Source organism: Aedes albopictus, chromosome 2 (assembly GCF_035046485.1).
Source record: "Aedes albopictus strain Foshan chromosome 2, AalbF5, whole genome shotgun sequence".
In the NCBI taxonomy this organism is placed as follows: domain Eukaryota; kingdom Metazoa; phylum Arthropoda; class Insecta; order Diptera; family Culicidae; genus Aedes; species Aedes albopictus.
In genome coordinates this window covers 268,465,567-268,479,725 of record NC_085137.1, presented here as the reverse complement: position 1 = coordinate 268,479,725, position 14,159 = coordinate 268,465,567, and the positions used below count along the sequence as shown (strand labels likewise).

Below are 14,159 nucleotides of genomic sequence, written 5' to 3'. Positions count from 1 at the left end.
TCATTATTATTGTTATCGGTGTTAGGTGTTAGGGCTAGTTAAAAAAAATTGTTCACAATTTTTTTTTCTCCTCGGTGTGGGCGAGATTGTAACCCGCGGTTACAATTTTGTGCCGAATTTGTGAACACCACTGTGTTTTGGATCACTTTAATTTGTTTGTTTTAATATTTACTTTTTATTTGAAATTAGTTTTGTTAATTTAGGGAATTAAAATCGTATGTGTATTGTATCGGTGAGGCATTTGACCCCCAATCTCCCCACTCAAAGGCACCCATCAGCAGCAACAAGCAGGAGAACAATTGCATACGGTGGATATGTGGTGTGTGGTGTTTTGTTTTGGTCGAACCAGGAGAAAGTGTCGAACCACGAATCGCGACGGACGCATCTTTTTACTCCGCGGAATACGTGCCGAAGTTATTAATTTAGTGCCGTTTTCGCGTTGTCCGTAGGCTAGATGGTTGTTCCTAGCCTCGTCGGGAGTGGAAAGTGAACAGTTATTCCCCCGAACATTTGTGCCGGCCCGTGGTTCGGGCACAGTGAAGTGCAGTGAAAGTTCTGTGCTAGGGTGAGGACCACCGCCATTGCGGTTCGCAAAGTGTCCAATATCCCACCGTCTTCACTACACGGGCTCAGCCAATCGAGCTTTGTCTCGCCCGTGTAGCTAATTGCCAAGGAAGACGAAGCAAGAAAGCACAAAGGGGCGTGCTATTCTTGGGTTGGAAACTGCGGTTTCTGCCGGAACTGTCTACGGCGAGTAGGCAGTTCGGTGTTTTTACACCACCGTCGCTAGGGGGGATCCGACAAAGGAGCCCGCTCTTCCCCCTAGCTAAACGTCAAGGACGACTGTTTTACAGTCCAAAAGTGCCCAAAAGTGAAACAGAAGAAGAAAGAAGAAGAAGAAGAAGCTTCGCACAGGCGTGTGGAGCAACGAGTTCGACCACCACCACCACTGCAGCTGATCGTCGAAGGGCCCCAACGAGTGACGTCGACCAGTGCCTTGGGGAGAACGGGGCAAAACAGGTCAGGCGTAGATAATAGAGTTTCTATTGCAAAATTTATTTATTATTATTTTTACATTTAATTCCATCCGAAATTCAAATATTAGTGGAGGTACCCTGCTTTAGGCCGCCCTGCCGGGTAACAGCGGGTAAGGGCAGAAAGCCTCTTCTTACATCATAAGCTTTGTGTACTTCCGTCTGATTGATGCCCCTTCGTGGCCTCAAGGCGGGGAGGATGTTCCGGCATCGCAGCGCCCCTCGTACGAATGCCGTATTATTTTCTGCTGTGTTTACTATTGTTAGTTTATTATTTCCACTGGGACTAAAAAAGCGCGGCAACCCGCTAGAAAGAAAAGAATTAGTTTAGTTTGTAGTTCGTCATCAACGCAATAAAACGTTTTGTATCGCTTTTCCGAAGTCGCGTGTGAGTTTTATTCCCGGAAAATCCGCAGTGCAAGGTCAAATCAAGTGGAATCCTACAGTCCATTCCATGTCGAAACAGCCATGTAAAATAACATATTTTATTGCATATAAAATAGTATTCCAGCAAATCGTTTAAGTTTTTTTACAGCATAATTTTGTTATTATATGTGTAAGCATTAGCGGAGCCAGCATTTTCTTTTTTCTTACTCACTCTCCTAAACATGCACGAGAAAGAAACAGATGGAAGAGGGGGCAGATTGCCTCCTCTTTCATCTCGCTCATTTTCCTGCATGTTTAGGAGAGTGAGTAAGAAAAAAGAAAAAGCTGGCTCCGCTAATGTGTGTAAGAAAACATTTTATTTTCTCTGTTCGGGATTTAAATCAAATGATCAATGCTTGATATGATCGTTTGTTCAGTGCATGTTATTCATGTGCAAGTTAAAAAGTTATGAGAAAACGGGACAATCAACCGGAATTATTAATACACAAGTAGTTTACGAACGAAAACTAACAAATAACTTTATTCAGAAAAGCAAAAGTAAACATGTCTTTACTGCTCGATCACTGCTTTTGGAATGACGTGTCCAAACAAGAACGCGCGTTGGCGGTATGATGTTGACAGAGCCGGCGCACACGTTAAGAGCAGCTCCAACGTAGGGGTAGGAAATTGATACCTCAACACCCTCGCTCAATTTCCGAACTTTACCAAACCCAAATTGGTACGATGCTGCAGAAACGCCTTACTCGGTAATCCTTTTGTCATAACGTCTGCAAGCTGATTTGCGCTTGGAACATATTGTACTGCTACCTGCCCTCGCTGAATCAGTTCCCGCACAAATCGGAATTTTACGTCAATATGCTTCAATCTTCCGACATCTCGTTCATCCTCCACGACTCGAATGGTTGACTGATTGTCTTCGTAGTAGATGATTGGTTCTTCAAACTTCACTCCTAGTTCCTTCAACAAACGAGTCATCCAGATACCGTGGCAGACGGTGACACACAAAGCAATAAGCTCTGCCTCGGTAGACGATAGAGAGACCGTTGGTTGTTTCCTTGTTAACCAACTGACCGTGCATCCGTGCACGCGAAAAACAGATCCTGTCAACGATCGTCGATCTACAAGGTCGTTGGCCCAGTCTGCGTCTGAGTATGCTTCCATTGCCGGCGATTTATCGTCTCCTCGAAATACCAGCCCGAGATCTATAGTACCGCGTACGTATCGCAGAATGCGCTTCAAATGCACCCAATGTTCTTCCGTAGGGCAACTTTGAAATTGACTGAAATAATTTACAGCCGCACACAGGTCTGGCCGTGATGTCAATGTAACGTACATTAAACATCCAACCAATTCCCGATACGGTTTGTCCGTCCGCATCGATTCTTCTCCTTTCTTCAGCCGCAACCTGCACTCCATCGGTGTTGATATAGGCTTGCAATCACTCATGTTGAACCGTTTCAAAAGTCCTTCAAGGAAACTTCGCTGAGAAATTCTCAGCTCCCTTTTCTCAACATTTCGTTCGATTTTCATGCCGAGAAAACAGTTCACTTCCCCCACATCAGTCATTTCGAACTCCGTTGAAAGGCACTTCTTCACAACTTCAACAAGTTTCAAATGTCGTCCAATGAGCAAAACATCATCCACATATAGAACAAGGAACACTTGATTCTGTCCCGTGCCCTTAACATACAAACACTGATCACTTGTGCTTCGACGGAATCCAAGTCTTTCCACAAAGCTATGGAAACGTTCATTCCATGCTCTTGACGCTTGCTTTAGTCCATAGAGCGACTTATTCAGTTTACACACTAGGTTCTTACCTTTCTCATGTCCTTCCGGTTGGGTCATGTAGATTTCTTCCGATATCGACCCGTTCAGAAAGGCAGATTTCACGTCCATCTGGTGGACCGTCATCTTTTCTTTATTTGCGATGGCCAAAACTGCACGAAGCGTGTCCAGCTTTGCCACTGGGGAGTAGGTTTCGGAATAATCGAATCCGTGTCGCTGCGTAAACCCCCGTGCTACAAGTCTAGCCTTGTACCGATCTTCTTCACCGTTTTCACTTCTCTTCACCCGGAACACCCACTTACAAGATATCGGGGTACGCCGTTCTGGAAGTTTCACCAGTGTCCACGTATTATTCCGCTCCAGTGCATCGATCTCTTCACGAACAGCTGCCTTCCATTTCGGCCAATCCGCTCGCTCTCGCATCTCACGCAACGTACTAGGCAAATTCTCCACGTAGCTCGTAGCGTTCAATGCGTATCCGGTAATGTTCATATCATAATCACTGTGCCAAGAAGGTGCGTGGCGATTTCGCCGCGGCCGTTGGTTGCTTCCCGCTTCTTCACTCACTTCTTGCGATGATTCTTCACGAAGCGTATCATCACCACAACTTTCGTACTCTGCATCATTATTTTCTTCATCTTGTTCCAAATCACTTTGTTCTTCTTCATCTTCATGTTCACTCGCCGGATCTGCTGCTGCTTCTCTTTCATCCTCGCTAGCATCCGATTCTTCGGAACATACAGGAACTCGCACGATGCCACTGTCACCTACACTGCTTTCCGGATCCTCTTGCCTTGCACCACTTTCCTCGACAAAAATCACGTCTCGTGCCACCACGATCTGCTTCCGCCTTGGATCCCATACTCGATATCCGTTATTCGAGTAGCCGACGAAAACTCCTTTCCACGATTTCCCATCGAGTTTCTTCCGAAGCTCCTTCGGAATGTGCACAAAAACTTTCGATCCGAAAACGCGAAGTTTTTCAACGTTTGGCTTCTTTCCTTCCCACATTTCGAAGGGTGTTTTCTTCTCGCCGATTGCACTGGCTGGACTGCGGTTCGCCAAGAACGCCGCCGTCTGAACCGCGGTACCCCACAGCTCGCTACTCACCCCAGAATCTTGCAGCATTGACCGCGTCTTCTCTACAAGCGTTCTGTTCATGCGCTCGCTGGTACCGTTTTGCTCCGGCGTATACGGAACCGTCCACTCGATTTGCACACCTTTCTCTTTGCAAAATTGCAGGAAAGCACGATTCTTGTACTCCGTACCGTTGTCGCAACGAAAACGCGAAATACTTCTTCCGAACTTCGCGGACACTATGGCTTCATACTCGCGAAAAACGTCCACTACTTGATCTTTCGAACTGATCAAGCACACGACGGTGAAACGACTCCAGTCGTCAATAAAAGTCACAAAATACTTTTCACCATCGACGCCCACTGGTGTCACCGGGCCGCAAACGTCCGAATGTATGAGCTCTAGCACTCGCGTCGACCGACGCTCTTCACCGACCGAAAATGGTTTCCGTGATTGCTTACCGACAATGCAAGGCTCACACACGATTTCGTCCGCGAATTTCCCATCGATCTTCGCTTTCATACCGATCACCATCTCATTACGCATCAAGAGTTTCAAGTTCTTTCCGCTCAAGTGGCCGTACCGACGATGCCAAATCTCAAGCCCTTTCGGTATCCGCCCACAAGAGTAATGCGACGATTCTTCAGGCACACTTTCGCGGTACAAGTCCAGTTCATATAATTTACCACGCCGATTACCCACCGCGACTGCACCGGATTCTCGTTCAATCGACACTTTACCGTCCGCGAACATCACTTTCAATCCGGCCATCTCCATCTTTCTCACTGATAGGAGATTTACTCTCGCTTCGGGAATGTACAGAACGTTCTTCAATGTAATCGGAATCGACTTACCGTTCACTTGGGAGTAAAGTTTTACCTCACCATGTTGCTTTGCGACGATGCACTCTCCTTCCTTGGCTACTGCGATCTGCATCGGGCACTTCATCGGCGTAAGCTGCTTGAACAAACTCTTGTCGTTTGTCAAGTGCTCCGACGAACCCGAATCAACGATCCACCCAACCTCACGGCTCGAAAGCTTCCTTGCACCAGCAAAACACACACCATTTTCTTCCCCCAAATGAGCACTACTTTTCTTCGAACCCTTATTTTTCTTCTCCGGGCACTCGGACAATTTATGTCCCTCTTTGTGGCAACCAAAACACTTGAACTGTTTCTTCTGATGCTGTCCGGGTTTCTTCTTACTCGCTCCGGAAAACGCCGCCGAATCACCGGCAGCCGGCAGACTTGCTTCCACGCCCCCACTTTTCTGCTTGATCTCCTCATCAAGCAGACGGCATTTAACGAACTCGATCGTCAAATTCTCCTCCGGCATTGTTTCCAACGCCGTCACGACAGTTGCGAACGCCGGCCCCAACGTCAACAGAAGATGGCAAACAACATCCAGATCGTCAATCTGAGCTCCGGTGCTTTTGTACTCCCGCACGATTTTATCAAACACGAGGAAATGCTCCTGCAAACTTCCCCTCTCGTGACGGAGTGTCAGCATCTTTCTCTTCAGGTGCAAACGGCTAGCTATGCTTTTCCGTTCGAACACCCTCTGCAACGCCGACCAAATAGCTTTCGGCGTCGGCTGATCCTGGACGTATTCCAGCTGATTGTCGTGAATCCGAGAAATCAACAGAGATTTGCATCGACGATCTTTCTTCTTCCGCACATCACACTGCTTCTTCTTATCCGCCCGGACATCAGCAGTATCACTCACTTCGATTTTCAGTTCCTCCACTTCCGCGATTTCCCGACTGATGCACTCGGTTAACTCGTGCTCTTCCAGCACAACCAGCATCCGGTACTTCCACGCCGGATAGTTAGAACCATCGAACAACGGAACGCGCACGAAATCGTCCTTCTCCATTTTCTCGAATTTTTACTATTCGCGATTTACCGGGACCATAACCTTATGAGAAAACGGGACAATCAACCGGAATTATTAATACACAAGTAATTTACGAACGAAAACTAACAAATAACTTTATTCAGAAAAGCAAAAGTAAACATGTCTTTACTGCTCGATCACTGCTTTTGGAATGACGTGTCCAAACAAGAACGCGCGTTGGCGGTATGATGTTGACAGAGCCGGCGCACACGTTAAGAGCAGCTCCAACGTAGGGGTAGGAAATTGATACCTCAACAGAAAGTTTAAGGTTTTATGGTATTCAACTTAATTGCTAAAAGGATTCTGATTGAAAGGTGTTATACACATACACATGTATACAATACACTGGTCGATGACAATAAAGCAGTCTTGTACTAACTGACATGGCATCCATGTGCATTATTAAACATGGTGTCAGAAGTGACTTAAATTACTCGTGAAAAAAAGACATTTTAATCCTAAAACCACGTTACAGTTGAAGATTAGTGGATAGTGATTAATTAAAAACTGAAAGTTCGCGTTGGGCCGGTGAAATTTGATCAAAAATGAGCAATATACCGGTTCCATCGCCGCTGCGGCTGGGGGAGGGCCAAGAGGAGTCAATGAAAGCATTCAAATTGCACTGGCAGTATTATGCGATTGCCTCTGATATTGCCAAAAAGCCTGCGAAGACGCAGGTCGCTATATTGATGTCGATTCTGGGCCCCGAAGCAATGATGCTGATTGAGGATCTCGAGCTCACGGAGGACGAGAAAGCCTCACCGGACGCCATATTGAGAAAGCTCGAACAAAAAATTACACCGCAGAGGGAGAAGCGAACGGAGCGCACAGAATTTCGGAATATGACGCAACAAGTCGACGAGGCGGCTGATGAGTTTGTGAGAAGGCTCAAAATCAAGGCGAAATACTGCGAGTTCGCCGCCGCCGAACAGGAGTATGAACTAAAGGAGCAGTTCATAAAAGGAATACGAGATGGCGACCTTCGAAAGCAGCTACTGCGTGACACCAATTTGACGCTTGCAGAAATGGTGGAAAAGTTTAACAAAGAAAAGAAGATCAATGACTTGGCGCAGGCATACGATCAACTACACTGCGGTCCACGAGTGGAAGAAGCGTCATCGAAAACTGCGTTGAAAGTGACCGCAACAAAACAGTTTGCGAAAAAATGCTTCTTCTGTGGGGGCAAACACAGCAAGAGGAAGGAAGATTGCCCAGCTCTGGGCAAAAAGTGTCGAAAGTGTGGAAAATTGAACCATTTTGAGAGTGTGTGCAAAACTGGCACGAAGAAAAATAGGAAGAAACCACAACGAAGAGGCTCGGTTCGAAAAGTGGAAGAAGAAACCACTTCCAGTGAGAGTGACGACTCCGACGTCGAAGAATCGAACTTTGTTGACATTTTTAGTGTGGAAAATGAGTCGAAACCGCAATCGAAAATTGTGGTCTCACTGGAAGTGGGAGCGAACTATGAAAAGACACTGTTGTGTCAAGCGGACACAGGGGCTATGGTGAATATCATAAGCTTGAAAGACCTTCATAAGTGCGTGAAAAATCCGACTGTCTCACCGACAAAACTGAAACTACGTTGTTTTGGAGGGCAAATCATTGTGCCGGTTGGAATAGTTGACCTTCCAGTACGCCTGAACAAGAAGTCGGAAGTGCTGAATTTTGTGGTGGTGAAAATTAAGCAGAAGCCCTTGTTATCGGCTGCTGCGTGCATAAGTTTGGGAGCGATACAAGTAGTACAGGTGCGATCAGTGGAAGCAATGCACAGTGCATGCGAGGCGATTATCCAGGAGTATGGGGACGTTTTCGATGGCGATGGGTGCTTCGATGGTGAGTTTAAGATTGAAGTGGACTCAAATATACTTCCGGTACAACAAAAACCAAGAAGAATCCCAGTTGTGTATATGGAAGAGCTAAAACGAACAATAAGTGACCTAAATAAGCGTGGCGTGATTGAACCCGTGAATAAGCATGTAGATTGGATCAGCAATTTAGTTCTGGTGAAACGTGGCAGTAAACTACGATTGTGCCTCGATCCATCAGAGTTGAACACAGCGATCAAGAGAACCAGGCATCAAATTCCAACGGTCGAGGAAATGCTACCGGATCTGCAAAACGCGAAAGTTTTTTCAGTGTTGGATGCCAAAAATGGATTTTGGCACCTGAAGCTTGATGAAGCTAGCCCGGAACTGACCACTTTTTGGACGCCGTATGGAACCTACAAATGGAAGCGGATGCCATTCGGAATTTCATCAGCTCCGGAAATCTTCCAGAAGGAACAGCAACAGATCATATGTGGCTTGAAAGGAGTGCGCTGTATTGCTGATGATGTTTTGATCTTCGGTGTTGGAGATACGAGAGAAGAGGCGTTAGAAGATCACAACAAAAACCTCAGAGCAGCGTTGGACCGATTCCGACAAAGGGGTTTGAAAATTAACCGATCCAAGATGAGGTTGGCTATGACGAAGGTACCATTCTACGGACATATTTTGACAAACGAGGGAGTCCAGCCAGATCCGCAAAAAGTGAGCGCTCTAGCAGAAATAAAAGCACCACAAAGCAAGAAAGAGCTTCAAACTTTTCTTGGTTTGGCCACATATCTAGCAAAGTTTTTGCCAGCACTGGCGGAAATTTGCGCTCCATTGAGAAATCTGGTCAAGCAGAATATCGAGTTCGTGTGGGACGATCAAGCGGAGCGGTCTTTTCAGCAACTGAAGAAGTTAGCAGTATCTGCACCAATACTACGGTACTTTGACACAAGGGATACTCTAACCATCCAATGCGATGCCAGTAAGGTAGGAGTAGGCTGCGTACTTCTACAAAAAGACCATCCTGTGGTTTACGGATCAAGAACGCTAAGCAAAACTGAAAGCGGCTATGCTTGCATTGAACGAGAGTGTCTTGCGATAGTTTTTGCATGCAAGCGATTTGAGCAGTATGTGGTTGGGATGCCAGGAGTGATTGTGGAGACTGACCATAAGCCTCTAGTGGAGATTTTCAAAAAACCAATCCACGTAGCACCTGCACGATTGCAAAGAATGATGTTAGTTTTGAAACGGTACGATATAACGGTCACCTATCGGAAAGGCGCGGAGATGTATATAGCCGATTTATTGTCCAGAACGGCAAGGGAGGCGTCAACTGAAGGCATGGATAAGGAGGTTGAAATTTATTCGATAAAACGGACGGAAAAGTTGCTTGCTTTCATCGCAGAATTGAACGTGGCAGAATACGTCCAGATTTCTGACCGTCGATTCAATGAAATCGCTGCCGAAACAAGAAAGGACCTCGTGCTGCAGAAGCTGTTGAACGTACTCAGTACTGGCTGGCCGGAACACAAGGAACAAATTGATGATGAGCTGCTAGTGTACCGAGCGATGAAAGATGAATTGACCGTGCATCAAGGAGTAGTGCTAAAAGGAAATCGTGTGTTAATCCCCAAAACGTTGCGTCCGATGTTCGTTAAGCGTCTCCACAAAGCCCACCAAGGAGTTGAATATACACTCAGAGCTGCGAGGGAAACAGTGTTCTGGCCAGGAATGAACGATCAAATAACGAACGCTGTTCAAAGTTGTGAAGCCTGCATGGAGTTCAGCGCTAGTCAACGTGCCCCTCCGATGAGTACACATGAGGTACCAAAGTATCCGTTCCAGCGAGTGCATTTGGATTTGTGCGAAGTCAACATGGAAGGGACAAAGACGACTATTATGGTTACGGCGGATAGCTACTCAGACTTCGTTGAAGTTGACATACTAAAAAGCACAAGTACAGCAACAGTCGTAGAGTGTTGTAAGCGGAATTTTGCGAGACACGGTGTTCCAGAAGTTGTGGTCACGGATAATGGCCCACAATTTGACAACGCTAGCTTCAGGAAATTTGCTCATGAGTGGGAGTTTCTACACAGCACATCTGCACCATATCACCAAAGTGGGAACGGAAAAGCTGAGTCCGCAGTCAAGCAAGTCAAGCGATTATTCAAGAAGACATCGAGAGCAGGAGAAGACTTCTGGCAAGCAATGTTGCAGCAGCGTAATACGCCGAACAAAATTGGAACGAGTCCAAATCAACGCCTTCTCGGGAGGAGCACCCGACACGGCATTCCGATTGTGATGAATAAACTAAAGCATTCTTTTACACCAACAGCAACAGACAAGATCGTGGACCATCGTAGGAAAGTGAAGAATTGTTATGACAAAGGGACGAAACAGTTACCAGAACTGCAAGTCGGGAAGGAAGTAGTATTTCAACGGCGACCAGACACAGACAAGCGATGGGAAAAAGCTGTGGTGTTAGAGCATCTATCAGATAAGTCGTTGAATCTTCGAGCTGAAGACGGGTCTGTGCTTAGAAGAAGCGCGGTTCACGTTAAGCCGTTTGGGAGGACGATGAACAGTGCAACGACAGAGTTTGGCTTGGCATTCAACAAGGCTTCTGTTCAACAATCTGACGAATCGGTAATCACAGAACGCGAGGTTACCAATAACGGATCTTGCAGCAAACGGGTATTCGAGAAACGCTCATACGGCAAGAAACAGAGACGAGACGAGAATAACACTGGAGAAGATGTCGTTCAATGGGAACCCGATGGATTAAAACGAAGGACATTGTCGGCCCATGAATCAGTAAAAACCCGACACCCAACAAGAGAAATAAGAAGACCTAGAAAGTTTGATGACTTTGCGATGTAGTTTTTTTTTTTTTTTTCTCCTCAAATACTCTTTATTTTGTAACATTAATTCAAATTGATTGATAACGTTTTTTTTTGTATGAAAAGGGGAGATGTTATACACATACACATGTATACAATACACTGGTCGATGACAATAAAGCAGTCTTGTACTAACTGACATGGCATCCATGTGCATTATTAAACAAAAGGTTCTGCTTTTTTCTATGTCAGGGAAAACTAGATCCCTTGACGAAAAGAGTGTGACATCGATTTCGATTGATACTCTTTTACCTAATATATGATGAATATTGTGTACTTATTAGAGACATCTTTTCTCGTAGATATCGCCGAAAGTTTTGTAATAAAAAAACGTATACCCTTAAATAATACATACTTGCTGAATTTTTGTTTCTTTTTGCCGAGGTCAGCACAATCAAGTAATGTTTTAATGCCGAAAATCAGTATAACAGTCTCATATTGATTTAAATTGAAATCAACACTCAGATAGCTCAGTCCGGAAAGTAAAAATATGTGTATACATAAAGACATCGCTCACGCGGATATAATTACATTTTATCCAGCTTTTTACGCTGGCTATAAAAATGCGGGGGGTGATTCGATTTTGACAATTTTTGCCGACAGATTTTATAGTTCAATCTAAGTATGCTGGGTATTCTGGTTTGTTGATTAAAATGTCAAACATTTTCACTGGAAGCTTATTTGGAAGCCGAAATTGTTTGATCTTTTTTAATTTTAAATTTTATCATAAGCCTAGTTTGGTGTTTGAAAGGAATCGCTCAAGAAACTTCTTGACCGATTCCTGGCAGAAACTTTCCACGGTGACTGCCATTTGAACTGTCATTTCTTCGCAACTGCGTACTGTGATCGAAGAAAAACGATTTCTTGGGCGATTCAGGCAAGGAATTTCCCATGCATCAAGATAGGCCGAAAAATTCCTTCTGAACTGCAAACAGCGCTATATTGTTAATTGATTTTTTACAGTTTTAGGAACCCAAGGTTTTCTGAACTCGGGAATAGGAGCCAAACCAATGGAATCGAGGGAAAGTTCATCGTAGCGCAGATATTCTCGTGACCATGAGTTCTGAAATCACAAATAACTGTGTTCATTACGGACTCACACGGCTTCCTTTTGATTAATGTTGCCTTTCATACATCACTTGAGGTTTGAATTGATCGAATTGACCATTATTATAAGTTATGCAATAACCGATAATTGCCTCCATTAATAACTACCACCTGGTGCTTATCAGGCTTGATTGGGGGTTGATAAAGGGCCTGCCGTTTGCCTTAGACAAATTCCCAGTCAGCATTTTTATCATTTTGGGAAACTTTAGAACCAAGGATAGTAGTAATTCAAGGGAAACCACACCAAAGTAATAAATTATACGGCCGCGTAAAGATTATCAGATGCTTTGTGCTTTTGGTCAATTTGCATTTAACGAAGTCGTCGTTCGATCGCGCTTCACTGATATCGGGGATAAGAAAAGCTCGTCATTCCGGTAAGAGAAAAAGCAAGGATTCAGTCAAATCTCACTCAATCCCGGTTCTACCAGGTTGCATTAAGTAGAATGGCCTGAGATCCAGGCTCAAGTAAGCAGGGGGATGACGAAGGGCCAGAATCATCTACCCAGCATTCAATTCAACATGGCGTCCAATGTTTTTGTTTTGATTGCATGGAAAAAAAGCGCTGGAAACATCGACACTTCAGGCCAAACATGTCTAAAAGTCCTATCTGCAAAAGAGAGGCTCTCTTTGGTTTCCCTCTCTTCCATTAATATATCAGCTGTTTATTTGTATTATGATTGTCTCCTTGCATCGAACGATGGTCAAAACAATCGTCTTTTGATTTGTACTGCAAAAATAGTTGAAAAATGTACCATTACATTGCAATAATTGAAAGAGAAAGTGAACAAAGAGAGCCTCTCAAATGCAGATAGGACCTATTGAAATGTTTGGCCTGACTTCTTCGCTGCTACTTATAATATCGTGCAAAGTGATAAGGAAAGAGAAACAATCATCAGAAACAACGATTTCGTTTAAAATGTGTAATTTCTGAAATAAGCACTAGCAACACATGAGACACACACCCGAAAATCACGAGCAAGTTAGGGTAAACCGACCAGAGTGCGGGTACCAAAACGCGCCGTACCAAAAATGATGTTGGGTGGAGCGGCAATGTACCGAGTTTGACAGTCGTGTCACCCCACTGGTAATGATAAACGATCAAAAGCCTATTGATTTTCAATCATATTTTTCAATGATTTCCAAAAATTTAGCCGATTTGCAATAACTTTTTGTTTAAGTTTTTTTCAGAAACGCTGTTTTGAGTCGTTCATTGTCGTGGGAAGGAAAGGGTTAAACGGATTCTTGAAAAAGTTACAAAAATGTTTAAGTACCCAAACTATTGCGGATACAATTCTTATACCTATTTTTAATTGATTAAACATTTCAATAACAACGTTTTTTTATGTTTGCAGGTGTTGGAATTGGAGAAACCGATTATTCAATCGATACCAGAGGAATTGCTTAGTTGTATGGATGTTTTCAGCAATTCCAGAAGTGCTGAAGATTTCGAGTCGCTTCTTGATGAACTAACTCAAACAGACCCATTGAACATTGATCAGGAAACATACGTCAACGAAAGAATAGCTCAAATTTTGCATCAATCGCTCTCGAGCAGGTCGATTTTTCCGGAATCAAAATCAGAAGAATGTCTTTCAGAAAGCATTAGTGGCCCAATATTTAGCTTATTGAAAATACTGCTGCAACCAGAAGAGAAGCGGAAAATTCCCTTGACGAATTTACTTTTGCATGTTCATAAGCTAATTCCTAACACTGGCTACCTTCTTCTTCATTACCTTAAAGTGAACGCCAAACAACAATCGCGTCGAAAGGAAAACGTGACATCAGCATTTAAAGGCAATGTCTATAAGTATTACTGCGCAATCATCGATTCCCCTTTCGAGGAGCAACTGAAAAAAGATCTGGGACTGCTGGAGAAAAATGATACAAAATTATTTTTCTGGATCCTTCCTGATCTGTTTAAAGAGTATAAGAGTGTAATGCTGAACAACATGGATGTGTTGGCATTGTTCATTGGTGCAATTGATGCAAACAATCTTCGTGATGTAATTTTTAACATCACTCAAGGCAAGCTTATAATGTTTACTAGCGACGACATTATCGACGTTATTCGCGACAGTTTGGAATATGAGACATTCGAGCAGTTCTGTTTTTGGCAACTTATTCAAGCTCACGATATACCTCTGGAGTCATTTCAGGTA

At 44.2% G+C, this 14,159-nt stretch overlaps 1 protein-coding gene across 4 annotated transcripts in view; it reads left to right on the top strand.

Moving 5' to 3' along the window:
- Positions 1 to 14,159, top strand: part of LOC109621778 (integrator complex subunit 3 homolog) — a 490,050-nt gene that overhangs the window by 269,656 nt on the left and 206,235 nt on the right. For all 4 annotated transcript variants that reach the window (XM_062854920.1, XM_062854919.1, XM_062854921.1 and 1 more), the window contains exon 9: positions 13,353 to 14,156. In XM_062854920.1, coding sequence (XP_062710904.1) covers positions 13,353 to 14,156 — 804 coding nt within the window. The remainder of the gene's footprint in view (positions 1 to 13,352; positions 14,157 to 14,159) is intronic.